The 21,727-nt window shown below is 32.8% G+C and overlaps 2 protein-coding genes across 7 annotated transcripts in view; both read left to right on the forward strand.

The window, feature by feature from the left end:
• Positions 1-6,783: 6,783 nt before the first annotated feature.
• On the forward strand, positions 6,784-8,372 carry LOC306881530 (cortexin-1-like; the record flags this gene model as incomplete). Its single annotated transcript, XM_079435685.1, has 2 exons — positions 6,784-6,868; positions 8,073-8,372. Exon 2 carries the CDS (start codon positions 8,106-8,108, stop codon positions 8,370-8,372), a length of 267 nt encoding a protein of 88 aa, XP_079291811.1. The 5' UTR covers positions 6,784-6,868; positions 8,073-8,105.
• A 4,903-nt stretch (positions 8,373-13,275) lies between these two features.
• The window catches only part of LOC306881095 (ceramide synthase 2-like), a 385,605-nt gene continuing 377,153 nt past the window's right edge, over positions 13,276-21,727 (forward strand). Inside the window, exons 1-7 of one of the 6 annotated variants that reach the window (XM_079435005.1) lie at positions 13,276-13,668; positions 13,766-13,849; positions 15,312-15,482; positions 17,198-17,315; positions 19,989-20,107; positions 21,238-21,295; positions 21,639-21,689. In XM_079435005.1, coding sequence (XP_079291131.1) covers positions 15,313-15,482; positions 17,198-17,315; positions 19,989-20,107; positions 21,238-21,295; positions 21,639-21,689 — 516 coding nt within the window. In that variant the 5' untranslated portion in view covers positions 13,276-13,668; positions 13,766-13,849; position 15,312. The remainder of the gene's footprint in view (positions 13,669-13,765; positions 13,850-15,311; positions 15,483-17,197; positions 17,316-19,988; positions 20,108-21,237; positions 21,296-21,638; positions 21,690-21,727) is intronic. The other 5 variants (XM_079435004.1, XR_013785123.1, XR_013785124.1 and 2 more) reach the window with 5 other exon arrangements.

A 21,727-nucleotide genomic window follows, 5' to 3' on the forward strand; every position in this document is an offset into this window, starting at 1 on the left:
TTTTATTATTTTTTTAGGGTCATTGCATGTGCATTCATTCTATATTGTGACGTTTATAATGTTCCGTTTATAGTCCAGTGCTCAGAATGAATGAACATATTGTACATCTCTGCATGTTCTTATTATCTGATTAATAAATGCAAAATTAAAAGTTTCCTCCTTAAGTGAATCTGCGTGAATCACAGACTAAATTTAGCTGTAGCTCAGTTTTACAGTTATATAGTCAAAAACCGAAGCGAAAGACAATCTGATGCAAAACCTCATGTATTTCAGCATAAGACAGGATGGTTTCGCTGCTGCTGCAGATTGTATATTTGGTGATTCTATTGGGAGGAAGATGCAATAAAAATGACATGCAGGCAGTGCTATCCTCCAATCTCATGCAAAAATGCTTCAATTTTGAACTGAAAGTACATTCAATTTTAGAATTATATATTCATTACATAATAAATTATAGTATTATATATTAATGTAATTAAAAACATTTTGATCTTAAGGCTTCTTATCAAATAAAGTTAACATTTTTGGTTATTTCCCGTGTTATTAATGTTAACTAAAATCTTAACCTAAAACCATTAAAAAAATTATTAGTTGAAATAAAATAATATTTAAAACAAAATACTTCATCTAGCTGGTAAGACAACTTTAAACTTGAAACAATTTAAATAACATTAAATCTGAAATAAAACATTGAGGGTGATTAAATGATGACAGAATTTTCATTTCGGGGTGAATTATTCCTTTAATTCAACGTGTTACTTGCCATTTCTTAATAAATGCTACATGATTTTTTAGTGCAGCACAGATGCATGTAATCAGAGATAGTTTGTTCTGTATTGTTTCTATTAGAGGAAGAAAGTTTGACTTACAGCACATCATGTTGTTATGAATTCTGCTGTGTCTGACAGGAAGTTCACAAACTCCTGCATCATCTCTGGAAGATGTTGACCATGATTCCTCATTAGATGATCCCAGTCAGCATGTTTAGTGAGCGAGTGCGATAAAAATACCACACAGCTAACAACTCAAGTCAAGTCAAGGTAGTATTATTTGTATAGTGCTTTTAACAGTGCAAATAGTCTCAAAGCAGCTTTACATCGGCTTGATATAAAGCTGGGTGGCTTTATATCAGCTTTACAGTATTTAGACGGGGAAATAGTGTCATTCTCCTCTGGCCAGACAAAATCAGCAGTTTAAATCTAGGCTAAAGCAGAGTCAGATTGTGTAAAGGACTCATCTGGTTCCTGTGGTCTTGTCCCGATGGCCGTCTTGGAGACAGGGTCTTCACTGGGGATCAGTCTCTGGAGCTCATCTAGGTGTCCTGGCTGTAGAGGTCATCTCTAGGTGCTGATCCACCATCTGATCTGGATACAGTCTGGATCTGGGTGGCTACGGTGACCTCGGAATAAGAAAGAAACAGACTAATATTAGCCTAGATGCCATTCTTTTAACAATGTAACAAGTACATCTGGTGTTTTGGGAATTGTTCCCGGTTCCGGTTGACCTAATTAATGACCTAATTAACAATCCTTTAACGGATTTGAATTATAGAAATGCGATAGTGTATTATGTGTAAGACAGGTTAAAGAGATGGGTCTTTAATCTAGATTTAAACTGACAGTGTGTGTCTGCTTCCCGAACAGTGTTAGGTAGATTGTTCCAGAGTTTGGGCGCTAAATAGGAAAATGATCTCACGCTCGCAGTTGATTTTGATATTCTAGGTATTATCAAATGACCAGAGTTTTGAGATCGCAGCGGACGTGAAGGACTATAATGCGATAAGAGCTCACTCCAATACTGAGGTGCCAAACCATTCAGGGCTTTATAGGTAATTAGCAAGATCTTAAAATGTATAAGATGTTTAATAGGGAGCCAGTGCAGTGTTGACAGAACCGGGCTAATGTGGTCATACTTCCTGGTTCTAGTAAGAACTCTAGCTGCTGCATTTTGAACCAGCTGGAGTTTGTTTATTAAATAAAGCATTACAATAATCTAACCTCGAGGTCATGAACGCATGAACAGGGAAAAGACTCACAAATTCACTAATGTTTACATAAATGTCAAGACAAAATGTTCCATGAAAATATGTTTATGGACCGTTTTTGTAACTTTGTTCATATTTGATATATGTTCTCATAACATTGAGAAAAACATTCTGAGATCAACATTCTCGCAAAGACCCTATGATGTTGATGAAGGTTCTCATAATGTTGAGGGAAAACTTTTTTAGAACAGCTTTATCAAAATGTCCTTATGATGTTCTTTGAACTTGATGAACATTCCGATAAACGTTTTTGTAACCTTTAAACAACGTTCTAATTATGACAAGAAAACTGAACATAACTTTATTGGAAAACGAAAAATAAATATTCAAATAACATTATATTTTGGGTAAAAATAATGTTAGTACAGTGTTGTAACCTTTTCTGTGACCTTTCAATAATGTTAGAATCACAAAAGAAAACTGTCCATTTTTACATTCTTAGAAACAAACCTTCAAATAATGTTAAGCTATATTTTGGGTGAAAATAAAGTTACATTTTAAACAACGTTTTAGGAACCTTTAAATAGCATTCTAATTGTGAGAAGAAAGCTGTACATTTAAACTTTTATAGACAAAAACATCATAAAACATTTTTGAAAGCAGTGAGTTGTGAAAATGATGTGATCTAGGACCTTTATGAGGGAAATGCCAAAGATTGTACCCCAGCTATATATATGTACAAAAAATGTTTTGCTAACATTCCCATTAAGTTATGAAAACGTTATTTCTAAATGTTTTTTAAATCTCCAAAATATCCAGTTTGTTTAAAGTATTAAAAACATTTCTTCTTATGTGAACATTAACGTTCAATGTAATTCAAATGGAACATTCTCATATGTTAACATTCTGAGATATGTTACATTTGTTACATTGAATGTTACATTTGAATGTTCTCTCAACGTTTAGAACACCAATTGTTATATATTTAAAGAATGTTGGTCATGTGAACGTTAGAGAAACATTCCATTTTATCATTTTGAAACTGATATGGAAACATTATTTCTGAATGTTAGGCCCGTAATAACATTCCGCAAACATTAATGATTTATCCTAACTTGTAACCTTTAAAAATGTTTGTAAAGTTATGGGAATGTTTCCTGCTGGGACTGTATTCCGGCTCACAGCCTCGTTAAATTCAATATGGCGTCTAACCTGATTAAGGTAGCAAAACTGAGATTTGCCGTTAGATTTGATTAGTTGTAAGGGCAGATGGGACTCGGGTCAGCTGTATCTCAGAGCCCTGGGTGTTTCACTCTGAGCTAAAAATACTTCATGACAGCAGATCCTTTGTGTTTTCCATCTGACATTCACAGCATTGCTCCTGGAGGAAAACACACACAATACCTGAATTATTGCTCAGAAATCAAATCAGACAGGCACTGCAAAATTATCATGAGTGAAAACACCTTACTGTAAGCTACATCAGTGTTAGTCATTAAGACAGATTTCAGATTACAATCTTAACCTGCAAATTTCCATACTTAGTTTTTTCTTTTTCCTTTTTATTATTTTTTTCTGCCTATATACAGCAAAAAAAGTGAAAAATTTAAAAAAATAAAATTAATAATAATAATACGGTAAATATGTAAATAAATAAAATTTACTAACTAAATAAAATACGATTTAATATTGAAATTCTTAATATTTTCTTAAAAATAATTTTTGTCTCGTTTTCCAGTAAAAATATCTAAACATCCTTAAAACTAGATTGACATTGATTGCAAATTAGCATATCCAGTAAAGTAAAGACTGGGGCAAGTTGTCACGTTTTATGCATGTATTTTTACAATCATTATTTACAATTATGAAAATAACAGTTACATATTTTGTATAATAGGACGACATTTTCCATTTAGCCTGTAATAAAAGTTGTATTTCCTTTTATAGCAATATCTAATTTAATACAATTTTAAATAGCCTACAGATACAGGCTACGTTACTGAAGATGATTTTTTCCTCTTGAGACTATTTCACATTTCAGACATTTTTCCCCAAATCATTGTCAATAAACAGAAGGTTTCTATTATGACAACTTGCCCCATATTGAGAAAGCATGCAGCGTTTCCTCTGGGAAATTACAGTGTAGCCTATGTTCCAAGCGTCTCGGTGTCTTTACAGAAGTAATTCACCCGAGTAAAAGTGTGACAACTAGCCCCGGTGCGCGCGTCCCTGTGGACCGATGATCAGCCAATCGCACGCGTGAGGGAGGATCGAGAGCGCGCGCGAGAGAGCTGCCAGATCAGCACGCGCTCCGGACCCTCAACATGGGTATGTTATGTTATCATTTATTAAACTTAGCCTTTTCATTAAATTTTCAAGTATCATGAAAACTGCTCCCGTAATATGTCTGTCAAATTACGAGGAATCATAGCCTGCTAAAAATATGAGAAATGTTATAGTCTACTTGTGTGATTTGTAGGTTTTTATATATATTTGTCAAAAATTAAACTTGATAACACTGTATAGCCCATATAATGCACTGTAAAGATAGGATATTGTTGATATCGTCAGATTAGTCTACATTAATACAATTTACAATCAGGTCCATGTTTTATAACGAAATATTCCAGATGGTATTAAAAATAATATGCCAATATATAATATAATATACATATATAATGTAATATTTTGCTACCTCTGTAAGGATGTGTGTATCCTGTACTGTATATTACTAAGAAAGTTAAAAGTTGACAGCACAATATGATAATTAGGCAGTTTATAATGCATTGACTATTGCATTATAAACATTGCATTGACTATAAATCCGTTGTTTGCTCTGTTTATTAACTTGCATATATTTTTATGCAGAAGTGCTCCAGTCAAGCACACAGACAGCAAACAATGATTTATCTATAGTTTATGAGTGGATCGGTCAGCTATTGATCTGTGTCTATTTCTGCACTCACAGGATTTCCTTCTGAAACAATAACAACCTTTTTTTGGACAGTTTATATGGTGATATAAGAGAAATTATTTATAGAGGGAAAATTATTACAAAATGATTCTTGCTACAAAGTTTTCCCAGGAACAACAACCTTGAATCAGATTTTGCATTGTTTTTTCTGAAACCGCTTTTATTCATGATGACAGGATAAAAATGTAAATTATACATTCATCACATTTACAAGACTGCAAAAAATGAAAATGTGCAGTTATTATCTCAAGGAGCCGTTTCCACCTTAATAACCTTAAGAATGACTTAACTTAGTCAGGTTAATAAAGCGAGGTTTATTCTGTCACTATTTTTTGATCTGATATAATATCCTTATCATATTAAACTCAGTGTCCTACTATTGTTTCTCTATTGAAGTTGTTTCTATCTTTGCTCAATTTGTATATGTAGATGCCCTTTGACCCGCCCTTAACCCTTTAGTTATTATTAACTCTGCTGTGTTTGGGACAGGAATCAGCTGTCAGCACACACATCCTGTGCTAATAAACTCAGAGGGAGTCCGAGCCTGTATTTACTGCTGATGAACATGGAGCGAAACACTGGGAAAACCATTCCATCAAAGTGCTGACCTGTCGACCAGGCCTTGAAGTGAAGTTTTACTAGAGCGGTTCACCGTAACACAGCCTGTGTGCTTTAATATTCCTCACGGATCTACTCTTCTCGTGCCCTGCTGAAGAGGTGACCTGATTTATTTCTCTTTTATGTGGCCGTTATTGATCCACAATGTTTTGAGATCCCGATCGACCCAGATATACGTCTCTCTCTTTATTCACAGAGTGGCGTTTCCTGTCACGTTCCGGGTGGAGATAGCTGCTTTTCTCCATCCGAGCTTTCAGCATTTATCTCAGACACCTGAATATGAAGCTGTGTGTGCAATTAGTCACAGAAGAGCGTGTTACAGCATGTTCTCTGTCCATATAAACAGCAGTGCAAGGTCTGAGCTCACTTGAAGATGTGGACGGGACTGGATGTAGTTTGCAGATTGCTGTCTCTGAGATTTGAGCTTTGACTCTTCTGTGAATGGAGATCCTGTTGCATCGCTCTGATTTCTCATCACATCTACTTGTGAGGTAAAGTAACTACTGATGGCATGTTTACCTGGGCAAGTTCTTCTAGAGGAAACCTTTCAGTGCTAGACTTCTGATATGTTTTAATCTAAGTATCAACTTCATCTCAGATTTTTCTCCCAATAGGAGAAATATAAATAGACAATAGTTATCATTCAGTACAAGGCTCGCAAAATTTCTAAATCCCTGGCACTCTTCAGATTTTGGTTGCACAAAATTAATTTAACTCTAGCCTAAAAAAGGCCATTATTTAAATGTAGAAAATTAGATAGAAGTCCAAACATCAATCAAAAATATATTGATATATATTGAATATTAACAAATATCAAGGAAGGAATTTTATTCCTTTTTCAATGAAAACCTGCACAAATAAAATGAATAGGGTATATGAGCAGGGTATGCCATGTCCATGGTAACATAAAACCATAAAATTACATGAGTTACAGTTCAGATTCATTTTTTCACAAAACAAAAAGTCTTATAAAATGATAAACATCACATTTCAGCCTTTAAACAATTTAAAACATATAAATATATATCTTACTGTCTTAATTGTTTAACACTGCCATGGGCCAAGGCACATTAGCTTCTTTCATATTTACAACTCTGTGTGTTTGCAGCGTAAAAACATGGGTCAATATTCGCATTGATCTGAACATAAACAGCAGAAAGGCTTATTGGAAATGCAAATTCATTCTCTGCCAGCAGGTGTCGCTTTTGAAACATCAGGAATAGAGCGGCTTCCCCGGTAACGGCTGTAAACAAAGCAGCTGCTCATAAACACTACTTTATCAGGCATTACAGGTAAGATGAAATGAAAATACCATCGATACTTTTCTAAAGACAGTCGGTTCCCCTCAGAGATACTTTCATAAACAGAGTTTTTACTTTGAAACATGCAGTGCCCATATTTATTCAATGAAATCTTAGCCTTTTGAAGTTTAATCATCACATTTATCCATTTGCAATTCTTGTTTCCGTCCCCAAATTTAAGACCTCTTGAAATTATTATTATTAAGACTTTTCTTAAACCATTTAAGGTATTTAAGACTTGTTATGGCCTTTAATTTGATGCGACTAAATTTAAGGCTTTACGACTTCTTAAGGACCAATTTTGCGAGCCCTGCAGTAGAGCTATTAAATTTATGTGGACAGCAGCTCACAGCTTTTGATGAGAAATGATTTGATATTGAGATTTTTGATTGCATATATGATTTTCACAGTTTGAGACATCAAAATCACTTCTGAAACTCAAGAGGAGACACGTGTGAGATTACTGAGGGTTTTTTTCTGAAGAGACTGATTTTCTGATTTCGGTTTCTATTATAGTTTTTACAAATATTCTGAATTAGTATTAATTTTAATATTTTTTGCTTTTATTTAAATTTTAGTTAAAATTATAGTCACAACTATATTAAAAACATAGTCTTTTTATTCATTTTTATTTCAGTTTTAATTATTTTAGTACATCAAGTTAAACTGCATAAAATGAGAAATGCTGCCTTGGCAACTAGCTGAATTATTAAGTTTTTTTTTTTTTTCAGTTCATTGCTTATTTTAAATAATGAACATGTTTATAATCTGTCCAATGGATGGGCGAGACGTCATAGGCGTGTGACGTCACCGACCGGGAAGCATAAAAGCACTATGCGTTCCTGGAAGCAAACGCCAGCTCCACCGCACGTGCTTTTATGCTTCCCGGTCGGTGACGTCACCCGCCTATGACGTCTCGCCCATCCATTGGACAGATTACACTCTGGTTCAGAGCGCGGTCAAGTTTTTTTTATATTTTATTTCATGTCAAAATTGTAAGTAATTTTTTTATTTTTTTAAATGAATTAGAAATGTTGCTGTGGCAAATATGTTTAAGGTTTGTAATTTTAGTTTTAATTAACTATAATAACCCTGTCAAGAGAAACACAAGAAGTAGAAGGTGTCTCAGTTTGCACTCCAGTCATTGCCGTGTAGAAACAGCTTTTCTCATGTGATTTTCATCTCTCACCCTCAGAAACTGGACTCGTTTCATCTCTGAACTGAGAAGATGAGTGAAAGCCCTCTGATGGAGTACGAGCTGGAGTCTCTGGCTCCCGTCTCAGGCCCCAGGGCCACTGCAGGGCTCCTGCTGGCTCCGGACACAGAGCAGATCATGGCGCTTTGTTTCGTGGGACTCCTGCTGCTGTTTTTGGTGTTCCTGCTGGTGCGGTGTTTCCGGATTCTCCTGGACCCCTACAGCAGCATGCCGTCCTCATCGTGGACTGATCATAAAGACGGTCCGGAGAGGGGACAGTTTGATTATGCGCTGGTCTAGCTGCACAGTTACAAAACAAAAAGAAATACAACAATCTCCCAAAACTTGTCAAGAACATATTTAACCTCCAAATCTAAAAGGTAATTTTTTTATAAATGATTTTATTATAATAACATATTATATCTTATAATTATATATAATTATGTACAATTTAATATTTTTTATTTTATTGTAATATTTTTAATTGTTTTCATAACATTTCCACCCCAAAATATTCACTAATGGAATGTATAAAAAAATATTTTATTAATTATTTAATAAAATGAAATATATTTAATACTATTTTCATTTATTATTTTTTATTTTAATATAATATTTTTTATTATTTTCATAACATTTCTGCCCCAAAACTTTCATTAGTGGAATGCACAAAATAATGTTTTAATTAAATAATTAAATGCATTTAATTTAAAAAAAAGAGAGAGAGAGAGAAATAAAATGTAAAAAAAATTAATTTGCTTAGTTGTACTTAATGGACTACTGAAAATAGGGTTCAGTGTCTTATGCAAAATATTGTGTGTGTGTGTGTGTTTCTCTAAGATTTTGGGATGAAAATATAACCTTGACTTGTTTTTTAGATTTAACCACAAAACTACTGGTACCAATGCAAAATTTTAGTCTATAAAACAAGGTTTGCGTGGTTATTTTAGTTTAAGCCACATTAATTTCAGTTGTGGCAGTGGATGGGTGCCTGTTTTACAATGTAAATTTCTACTTCAGTCAGTTATGTGGATGAATCAGGCATCTGTATTTGTTTCCCACAGACTTACAAACTTCCTTATTTTTTATTGTGAATTTTTCTAATTGCCTTTACTGTGCATGTGAATTGGTTGGATGGTATTTATTAAAATGATTATTAAATGTTTTGCATTACGTTGTATTATGCATTTGTCCACTTTTCAGGTTTTGTCAGTGATAACTGGAGCAAATGTGCCTTGATTTATGTTTGAATCAGAAACTCTATTGTCTGTATTGATTTTGTGATGTTTACAGTCGGTTTGGGGTTAGTAGGTGCTTTTTTCATCTTGAAAGGGCAAAACTATGTACAAACAGGGATTTCTCTGGGAATGTTTCTTACTCTGGATTGGTTTTTAGCAAAGAAATATTTGCTCAATAAATAACTTTCTCTCTCAGCTGTATTAAATGTTGCTCTTTCCAAAAACATTACATTAGGAATATCCGACCTAAAAAAACAAAAACCGTTATTGATTGAAGGTTGTGTAGCAGCTATAGTCTTGTTATGCATCATGTCTTAATCAATACAAGCTGACACTGATTTATTACTGGAAATAAACTCTTCAGAAAGGGTGAAAGGTCAGGCTCGGGTTATATTCTCCTTGTGCGGCAGTAAACGTGTCGCTGTAGTTTATGTTCGGCCTCTGATTAAGAGACACATCATGTATTGATTATGGTGTGCTGTAAATCCTCCAGATATCGACAGCAGCTCTGAGTCTGAGTCTCTGGGCTGGTGTGGAGGCAGGTCAATTTCACAGACCTCCTCCTTAAAAATATCAAATATTCAATGCTTCATTCATATTTTAGCAATCAGTGCAAAGAAACTAATGCCACAAATAGTGTTTAGTAAGGACATTTTCTAGGGCATTGTTTTGTATTTAATATTGCTGTCACGTAGCCAGACGTTCCATTATCAGCATAATGTTAAGTGCAGTGCAACTTCTAGCTGATAAACGCCCACTTAGACAGAAAGAGAGCGTCTGCTTGGCAATGAAAAACAACCAAACAGAGTTTGTTTTTATGTGACATTTAATATTCCCAGAAACTGCATCAGACAGCGAAAATACAAGGGGCCGTTTTATCCAACGCTTGCTAAATGTTGTGCACAATATGTGTGAGATCCATCTGAAGATGAATTTATTTATGATACTGACTGATTCAAGTAATTCAAGCATTTCTGTTCCAATTCATTGCATCAAGCGCCATCTACTGGTGAAGATTAGTATTACAGCTGCAGTTACTAAATATATAATATACAGTCAAATATACTACGTTATTCAACTGATAAAATGTGCATTAAAAAGTTAAATATCATACATGTATTTTTTGTTAATTTGTGAGCTTATAATGCAGCACTATTATTTGTTTTAAGATCCAGATTCAAAATTTAGAGACTAGAGGACAATGTGATGAGTCAATGACTGGCAAGAACTGCTTATTTCTGTGTTTTTATCATTATCATTTGCTTAACACACGCTTTTGAAAAAAGAAGTTTAATATTAGAAGTTTTTAGAAGTTTAATGACAGTTTAAAAGGCATTCCATGTTCCAAATTTGTCATATTTTGTAAAAATTATGAAATCATTTTGCTATCTTTAAGTTCAGTTTTACAGTTTTGACTTTATTACATGGTTATCATTAATGTTGCCGCCAGAAATCTGACATTTTCAAAATAAATTATTTTAAATAATATATGATTTCTGTGTTATATAATTGTATTTAACATTCCATATATGAACATATAGGTTACTAGCTTTTTAGAATTATGAAGACAGCAAACACACTGTAGGCCTACTAAATTAATGAGTATGCACATTTAACCATGAGCGTAAAGTTTACTTTGTAAAGATTTGACTATTAATAACCAAAAACACAGTGTCCCAGGTTTGAGCATGAGCTGTCCCACATTAGAAAATCCTCAAATTCTTAAATGACCACTAATATATGTGCCATTTCCCCTTTAATTACAATATCTGAAAAAATTCTTCTGATTTAGATAGAGAACATCTTGTGGATATCATAATGATAAATCATTTTGATATATTGTTTTGGCTTCATATGGAAATATGATGCACAAGTCAAAAGTGTCCCACATTACCCTAATCCACCCTATATACTTGTACTCACCACAGTATGATATTGTTTGTATTATATTACAGAAAATGCAGTAGAAATTCTGTTTTGAACTAAAACGTTTAGCTGAAATAATTTCTAGAAACATAATTGGGTGATACTTTAAGGAATGTGTAACTTTTTATGCTAATTATTTAAGAAACTTTTTCTTATGAAAACATATTAAAACAATGAATACTTATTATAAATTATTTAATAAATATTAAATTTACATACATTTATTGATTTGAGGGACTTGAAGTAAAAGGATGTTTTGTTTGAAAATGAAAACTTAATAAATTGTAACTTTTATTGTAGAAGTTCCCAAATTTAGGTTATAAAAACATTGTGAGAATGATACTGTGAATTATTTCTCGAATGTTGAAATGTACAGTTTCTTGTCTTAATTATAACTTTATTTTCACCCAAAATATAAGGTTATTTGAATGTTTTCTTGTTGTGATTATGACGTTATTTATTGTTTTCACATCATTTTATTAACTTTATTTCTACCCAAAATATAACATTATTGAATGCTTTTTTTAAATATTCAAGAATGTTAAAATGTCCATAATTAGAACAATAGTGTTGTTTTGAGAACATTTTCTCAGCCTTATGAGAATGTATATTAAATATTAATAAAGTTATAAGAACATTCCTACTTTATGAACTTAAAAATACAACAACAAAAAAAGAAAACGTTAGTTAAAGTTGTAAAAATGTTCCCTGTTAGCTGGGTTAGTGCAGGGGAACACACCAAAATGAACATTCACTCAAACCAAAGCAGTGAAATGATTTCAAATTGACCCCTGTGTGCACTTGCTAGTGTTCAGTGCACGTGTCACGCATGGAATGCTGCTTGTAACTGCAGGAAAACAACGCCCTGCTTCACTGAGCCATGTCAACAGAACTAACTTGCCTGCGTTAAACGAGTGTCATCTGCAATGCCAGGCATGCAGGGCATGGGACCAGAGGTGACAGTGTGATAGCATCGATGGACTGTCTGCATCTTATCACACTCTCATCATGAACCTCCTCCATTATCTGATACTGTAATGCTTTCACGTTTCACCCTCACCCAGAGCGTACATGAGCTTATATTACACACCAGAACTAGAACAAGTAAAGGAATGGAACTTAACCCCACAGATTGATGCAATAAATTATTAGGGGGGGATTTACCCAGAGGGGACGTCTGTTGGAGAAAAACTAGAGCATGGGATCTGGACAAGAGACGGATCCTTACAAAACTCAGTGTATAGTAGCCTACAGTATCAGATGTTGTAAGCCTGATTCGTCCCTTGCTTTTTTCTCCACTATAGGGCCCTGTATACCACAGTACTGTGTAGTTACCGTATTTATACCATGGTATTTACAAGCTATTCCAAGTTAGTCTAAAGTGTTATTATTGTCCAAAAACTTGCTAATATCACAGATGTTTGTTATAGTTGCCATGTCATTAACGGCTCTACTCATGTCCAAAAACAGTTTTTTGTTATATTGTCTTGTTTATATGATCTAATATCTTGCTAAATCAGTGTCTGATTATATTTGATAGATTTGTTTTGTTTATCGTGTCCGATAAACCACAGTTTTTGTTATATTTGCTGTATATGTTCATGCTCTGCGTTCTAATCATATTCAAAAACATGCTTATGCCACAGTTTTTTATTGTATTTGGTGTTTTATTTGTTAGCCTTTCTGTAGGCTATGTCTAAATCATAATACCACAGTTTTTGATTATTTTTGGAGTTAATTGTTTTGTTTATGCTAAAATCTAGTTTGCCTGCACTTATGGCAAACTCATCAGATCAGTTCATATGTGATTGGAAGCAGAACATCAACGTTTTCCTTTTATTATAGAAATTATAAGAATTATGTCTGTTTGTACTGTTTTGATGCAAAGCTTTGTCCAAACGAACCGGTTCCCTTTAATGAATCATTTAAAGTGAATCTGAAACTGCGCCCATCAGAAACGAGCCGTTCAAAAGAACCGAGTCGCCTAAACGACTCTGACTTCCGAGCATCACCTGCTGGACCAATTGGCGTCTCTCGACACACCCACACACTCACACACACACACACACACACAGACAGACAGACAGCAGTCTCTCGTAAAGAGCAGACGGTCTCACTTTTATCAGACAGACATCACGAACCTCAGCATTTATTCTTCACGTTCATCTTAAGGATTCGGATCTTATGTCTAAATAATTTACCGCAACGCTGCCAAGGGCAGGCTGCAGAGAATATCGTTTGAAGATTATTTATATATTTTTTAGTGTCGTATTTTATTTTAGTTTTGCATTGTTTAATGAGCAAGATTCTGAATGCAAATCTCTCCATGGAAATTAATTTGCGTAAAATCCGCTGATCAGAACTGCGCATATCATCACAGACCATCACAGCCATCATCATCATCATCTTCATCCGGCAGAGGACATAAGCAGGTATCTGTAGGATTTGTTGATTTTGTAATGCCTGATGTTATGAATGTGTCTCATGACTATAAACGTGCTGAAGATGGTTTATTTGTCGTAAAACAAGAATGTGTTGAAGCAGAAATCTGCAGTCATCTGTCGGGCAGGTGAGTTCCAGCAGGTGTGCTACAGACGAGAAAGATAACTGAGGGTACGTGTGCAATGATTGATCTGATGGACATGATGACCTTTCTCATGGTACATCAGATGCATGTGTTTGTGTTTGTCTTTAATGCACCTAATTGTGTAATACAGGGTTTCAAACTGGGGTCAAAATTGCATTTTTTATTTGTTTATTTTTTGCATTTATTTTGTTTTGCTTTTTTTGTTTTGTTTGCAAAATGTATTTTTTAGAGCTGTCCAAATTTTGCATTTAAAAATAAATAAAATATTGAAATAGGTTTATCCTACATTCACATTCACAATTTACAAAATGTAATATTCATATTAATAATTCATTTAGTAATGGTTTTGCTTTATAAAGACTGGTCAGAAATCAGGAAGTTATTTGCGATTATTTTTTTTACATTTTTAATTTTTCTCATGATTTTTCTTCTAAATGTTTTTCTAAAATAAAAATATTTGTTGAAAAAAGTATTTAAGAAATTGTTAATCTCAAATTCATTTACAAATCAAAATATATTCCCGATAAAATTTTAACTTTTTTTATTATTATGATAACAGTGTCACTGAAAAAAAATTATACTAATTTTTTAAGGTAAGTGGTTGCATTCAATTTATTTTAGCTTTAAATAAACATATTTTGTTGAAACTTGGTCAACTAAATTTGTTTATTTAAATGTAGCTAAAATAAATAGATTGCAACCACTTACCTTAAAAAATTTAATAAATTCAATGAATCATTTTTTCTGTGTAATAGCCTTTTTTTATTTTAGAAGCAAGTATTTAAATAATAATCAAATAAAATATTATTTTGAATAATAATATTAGCAATCATCACACATATGAAAATACCTTGGTTCATATGTAATATTTACACAACAATATAAAGCAATGTAAAAATGTAAAGGTCAAATATTTAGTTTTGGAAAATTGGATTTAATTTCTCAATAATATTACATTTAATATTTTCCTCACACAGTATAAATCCATTTTTACTCATAAAAATATGCAGCTTGCTTTATATTTATGAACGGGGTCACGAGCGTTTGGAGGTCTTTAGCATAAAGTTTGCAAACACTTGGTCTAATCTACATATTTTATATATGCAAAAGTTTTAAATATTGTAGAAAAAAGAATTAGTAAATTAAAATAAGTATTATTAAAAAAATAACAATAATTATATTATTTCAAACTATTTGAGCATGGAAATCCTCCCCAATCTCTGAAAAAAATGATTTCTAAAAATTAATTCCTTATCCAGTAATCATGAATGATTGGAAAGGTCATGGAAAAGACATGGAAATTCATTGGTCAGGACTAAAGTGTGGGAATGTTACGTGGTATATGAATATGATAATCATTCAGCACCACAGAAACAGTCATCTGAGAGTATCACTGTACCACAGAATCAGCACAGAATTTATGCTAAGTTTTCCCCATTAATTGGGGGCTTTCCCAGTAAGCTGTGTATTTTGTTTCTGCCTCTGGAGGATGGAGCAGCTCACTCAGTGGCTCTGGAAGCAGGAGTACTGGCTTCCTCCGGGAATCAGCTGGGTGGATATGGAGAAGATGGAGGGCTCTCGGCGTCCTCTCCCGCGGGATCTGCTCCTGGCTCTGCCTCTAGCTCTGGGATTCATCATGCTTCGTTACGCTTTTGAGAGGTGACTGATGACTGTATCAAGTCCTGAGGGCTTTAGATGTAATTTAACTAGGTTTGACCTGAATTAATAACACAATATGAGTTAAATTACAAAAAGTACAACAGTATTACTGATTTTTTTGGACATTTTTTGAGCAGGGATGTGAATTTCCCCTCTATATTTTCTGCCTGAATATAACCCATTATTATTATTATTGATAATAATAATAATAATACAAAATTGTGTACATTTTAAAGTGTATTAGTATTCCAAGACTCATATATTTTTAATTGACATGTTTAATTGTTATAATTTAAATAACAAATAATATTATGTTCAATAATAACAATACAACTAACAATAATAAATGTATTATTATTATTATTATTATTAAATACAAAAATTTATTTTACAGTACAATATTATTATTGCATGAGTAATGTTTCTTTATTGACTTGTTTAATTTGTAAATTTAAATAATAATACAATTAAATATTATTTGAATAAAAATAAATAATAATAATAGTATTATTATTAGTATTAAATACTTAATAGTAAAAACTTAAATACTTTTCATATTTTACGCCACAATATTATTATTGAAATAATCATATATTTCTTTATTTTTTTATAATTTACATAAAATAATTAATAAAATTAATTAATAATAAATTGGTATAATTTACTTTTAATTTTTTTATTTCCTAAATTAATTTTTCAGTAAAATATTACTGTTGGAATAGCAATAAATGTCTTTATTGATTTGTTAGATTTTTATATTTTAAATAATAATCCAATATATTTTTAATAATAATAATAATAACAATAATAATAATAATTATTATTATTATTGTATTGTCCTATTGAATGGGAATAAAATGTTTAAGGTACGTGAATCAGAATGTTATGTTGTTAGCAGAACCATTTGTGCATCATGCTTAAAACCATTCAGAAGACCATAGGATTTTCTTCAAAAATATAAATATGTAGTCATGATTTGACTTTATTTTGGGACGTGTCTCAGTGTTCAGTGCTCTTTCTGTGCTGCTAACTGAGTTGTTTGTTAGTTTAACTGATTCCAGTAGTCTCTCTCATGCATGTGTCGTGAATGTTTAGTTTGCAAGCTTGAATCTGCTGTATCTCTGAATGCAATCAGTCTCTTTGTTTAGTTTTGAGCATCTGGCGTCTGCTGTGGTGTAACTTTATCCGTGTCTTTGTGCATGACGGCGCGACCAGCAGGTGTGTGTTTCTGTGTATTGTGTGTGTGTGTGTGTGTGGCCCAAGGGAGCAGATGAAGGCTGGTGTGTTATAAGAAGGGAGGGAGACGCTTTATCAACAAAGGCAGACGCAGTGTGTGTGTCTCGGTGTGTGTGTGTGTGTGTGTGTGTGTGTTGCTGCAGCAGCTGATCGCTATAGCAACACAAAGAGCCTGTCATGTCAGCTGATGCTGTGACCCGTTTTACCCACCATTGATCCCAGATCATGTTTCCACATCTAATTAAAATCCAACCAATGCAAACATATTTATATACAATACTAGCGTTTGTATAGGTAATATTAAACAATAATCATAATTGCATTTCAATGTACAAGCTCCTCCTGAGTAACCTGTGAGCAATGCATGCTCTTATTTTCTGTGAGGATGTGAATAAAGGTCTCGTTTAGTCACAAAAAGACATTGATGAAACGCATCTTGTGTCCTGAATCTTTCCTGTCTCTCTCTCTCTCTCTTGCAGACGTGTGGCGTTTCCTCTCAGCAGAGTTTTAGGAGTGAAAGATCAAGTTTGGTTGAAAGTCGCTCCTACCCCATATTTAGAGGCATTTTACACTAAAAACAGCAGACAGCCGACACAGGTGAGTATACACACACACACACACACACACAGATTTACTGAGCTATCTAAATGAGGACAGATATCTGTTGTTTATATCAGAACGTTTTTAATATTTAAATATTTATTTTAAATTTACGTGTCATGTATTATGTATTTTTACTTTGAGTATTATAAAGATGCATTACAAATAAAATATATTATAAAATATATATTTAATTTATATCAACATATATGTACATACAATATATTAATATTATTATTATTATATGCTATTTGGCATTAGCTAATGAAAAAACATTTTCAGCCCAGTGTTGTTTTTGTTCAATAAAACTATTAAAATAATTTTCAGTAATTTAAATAAAGCTACATATTAGATGAAAAACTAAAACCAAAATAAAAATAAATAAAAGCTACAGTAAAATATATACAAATAATAAAAATGACAGAAGCACATAACAGAATTAAAATTAATTTAAAGGCTTAATATGAATAAATATTATATAAATATACTGTATAATTCTATAAAAATACTATACACTATAAAATGTTATACAGTGTAAATACTATAATACAATAAAAATATATAAATAATAAAAAAAACACTATTTTGGCACCATCTTTTAGAAGTTAAGAAACAATTTTATGTCTGAATAATTTTTACCTTTAAATCCATACATATCTGGGGACAGATATTTTATATTCTACAGCACAATTAATTTTTTTTTTTTTTTATGCAAATTTAATACAATTTAATTGTATTAAATTTGTATTTGTACAATTTAATTTTTGCAATAGAAATATATTTCTTTACTGATGAGTTTGATTGTTCTAATTTAAATATTATTATTGTATCATTAAAATATGGTATTGAATCCTGTATAATTTAAGAAACATTATTAGAATTTAAGAAACATCTTTTAATAATTAAGAAACCCTTCCCTTTGAACACATCCACTAATATCTGGGGCCAGATTCGTCCCTGAAGTAAGCTAACACCTGCACCCGTACAAACATGCATTAAACACGCATTCATGCAAACATACACTGAGAGATTATTCTCCAGCAGTTGTTGTTTGCCCATAGTGCTTTGTGAATGAGTGTGCTGATGTGTAACCAAATATGGGAAGAGAGCCAATGCGTTTTTAACAGACTCATGGGTAACTCAGAACAAGTCTTTAATTGTGCCGGATCGTTATCGCTCCCTGATTAATGAAGCTTGATTCAAAGAGCAAGAAATGCATTGGTGCATTGGACACTGTATATAGGTGACGTAAAAATGTGCTTCATGTGATTGAATTGAACTGGTTATTTAAGTCAAAAATATGATTTAATATGGCTGAATATAAAAGTCAGTTTTTATAGCTGAGATCTACTTCATCTGAAATGAATTCAGGCAGTAAGGAAAGGAAATATGCATGTATATCTCATAATGCAAGAGGAATCTGCACAAACAGTGTGTTGTAAGGAACCTGATAGTGTTGACATGTCTTTTGAACGTGGATCCATTGTGTTCACCATTAGCGTCTATAATGTCCTCGTTTTTCTTGGCAGATGAATTTCTGGTTATAATTGACATCATTTATATGGACGAGTTTGCTGCTTGTAAATAGGCTCTGCGGTTAGTAACATATCTTACTGGTATTCTCGTGTTTGTTTTTTGGCTCTCACACACCATTCTGTAGTAATTATAAATAATATTTACATAACTGAAAAAGGTGTAGGCTGAAGTAGAAGCTTGTTTTACCTTTTTATTTTATTATTATTAAATTATATTATATTTATGGCCGATGAAAAAGCATTTTTGTCACATTATTATTGTTAACTAAAACTAATCAAAATAACTTTTAATGATTGAAATAAAGCTAGAAAAACTCAATTAGGAATGTTGTCTCGGCAACTAGTTTAAGTGGAAGTAATTACTAAAACTGAAATAAAAACAATTGACAAAAGCACATAATAAAATGACTAAAACTAACTAAACTGAAATAAAAATAAATTTAAGCTACACTGAAATATATTAAAAATATTAAAAAGGAGAAAAGCACATAACAAAATTGCTAAAACGCATTAAAATTAAAATTAAAACATAAAAATAGTCTAAATCAGAAGCTTATTTTATCTTTTTTATTTTACCCATTTTTGCCACATTCACTACTTCGTTTACATAAAAGATACAAAAACAAAACTGTTATCAGTTAAATTTCATAAGACATTTATGCAACTCAAAACTACACCTTTGATAAATTAAACCAATTATTTGATATGTTTCATACACAAATTCATATACTGCAAATATATAATTAAACTGATAGTTTAATTAAATAATAATACATTAAATACATTAATTATTTTAGATTTATGTGAATTATTAATTATTAATAGATTTATAGATAATAAAATAATTATAATAAATGAATTATTAAAATATATAATTATTCAGGTAAATATTTTTATCACTGAATTTTTAAATGTGTGTGTGTTTCTGTTTTGTGTGTCTTTGTTATGAGGATTATTTGGGAAAAGACTAGTAAAAACTTGTAAAGTGGCAGTTTATTTACTTCACATGCTCAGGCATGAGTTAGTCTGTGGTAATCATTATCACAGATGCTTTGAATAGATCTATTGTATTTAACCAGGAATTTTATTGTTCATTGTGAAATAATACCTCATGTCACTGCATTAATCCATCTAGAGTGAGATCACCAGCCTGGTTAACCAGTGCAACCTGACTCACAGACAAGTGGAGACCTGGTTTCGTAACCGCAGAAACCTGGACCGACCCAGCAACAGTAAGAAGTTTTGCGAGGCCAGGTGAGTTCACCTCAGGCATTTGCTTTTGATAATATCACAATCATAGCTCCACAGAGAACTGATCACATGGCCCTGCAGTATCTGCTGAATGAAAGACAAGACTTGTTTCTTGCTCATGTTGTGCTGTTGATTCCAAAAATAGTGTCTGTTTCGCTGGAGCACGCCACACTTTCACTCAAAATATGATGCAGTTTGTCGCAGTTTGCTTCTGACAAGCATTTGTATGTTTCATATTCTCCTTAATCAGCAGAAAAACATCACAAACACACGATTCCTGTCTGAATCTGAGCCACATCACAACTATCTGTTCAGTTCTCAGTCCATTGTCACATCCGTGACATTATTTTATACATAATCATGATTTCAAGCTCAGAATTATGGACAGTGATGGAGAATGCAAACATGTTTTTCTGCAATAATCTTAAGTAATATTACGATTTCAATCACTTTTAATCTTTTTGTAGTTTGTTTAAATAGTCCTGAGGAGTGTATTTATTAATTTATTTTAAAAAGTACAAATATTCCATGTAGTTGTCACACTTTGCCAGGGAGCACGGAGCAAGGAGTATTTCCAAACATGATCTTTAATAATCCACACACGTAGGAGACACAGGAACACAGGGAATGACGTTTAAGAACCAACACACACTAACAGAAGGACTGGGGCTTTTATAAACACAGACGAGACACACCTGGAGCAAATTAACACAATCAAAACAGTCCAGGATCCTGACAGTAATCTCTCAATAAATATGAGCGTGTGAAATGGAGTTATGAAATAACTATTTTAATTGTTATTTAACAGCATTTACGTAGTTATTATATTAATTATAAAATAACTACAGAAATGTTGTTTAAACTAGTTTTAGATGAAGTTCAGCATTGATATATATATATATATAAATGGTCAAGGCTGCATTTATTTGATCAAAAAACTTTTTTTTTTGACGTGCATTAAAGCTGATGCAAATAGATCAAATTTGAAAAACCTTCATTCTTATTTTGTGAAAAAACTGTCCATGATGTAAAGTTGAACTCAGCAAAAAAAAAAGTGGAAATGGTATTTCAAGATGCAGGGCTGTGTAGTAAATCTTTTTACTAGAGTAACTTCATATCTTTTGTTTCCTCAGCTGGAGGTTTGTGTTCTACCTGGTTGCTTTCACCGCGGGATTGATGTCTTTAATTAACGTGAGTAGTTTTATTCCCTTGTGAACCCAAGTGTGTCTTGGGGTTGGTGTCTTTTGAGTCGTCTCCTAATTAGGGTCCCCTAGTTAAAGTCTGGTTTACTCAGAAGCCTTAAACGCTTTAAAGCTACACGAAGGAGTGCTTGAACAAGCCTGAGCTTTGTTGTTTTGAAGGCACACAGTTCTAATGTTTTTCTGAAACGCAACGCATGCCCTCGGGACTCGTGTGCTTTTCGCTGTATGACTGGCTCTTTTGTTGTCAGACGCTTTAAGGAAGTAGTTTTGTTGTCGGTGTTTGATTTTAATGGCAGTTGTGTGAATGTGACCGCAGTGTTTGTTTTCCTCAGACACCGTGGTTCTGGGATCAGAGAGAGTGCTGGAGAGGATTTCCTCAGCAGGTGAGCTCACCTGTCTCCCAACAAACACACCATCTGAC

Source organism: Barbus barbus, assembly GCF_936440315.1.
Source record: "Barbus barbus genome assembly, chromosome: 15".
Taxonomy (NCBI): domain Eukaryota; kingdom Metazoa; phylum Chordata; class Actinopteri; order Cypriniformes; family Cyprinidae; genus Barbus; species Barbus barbus.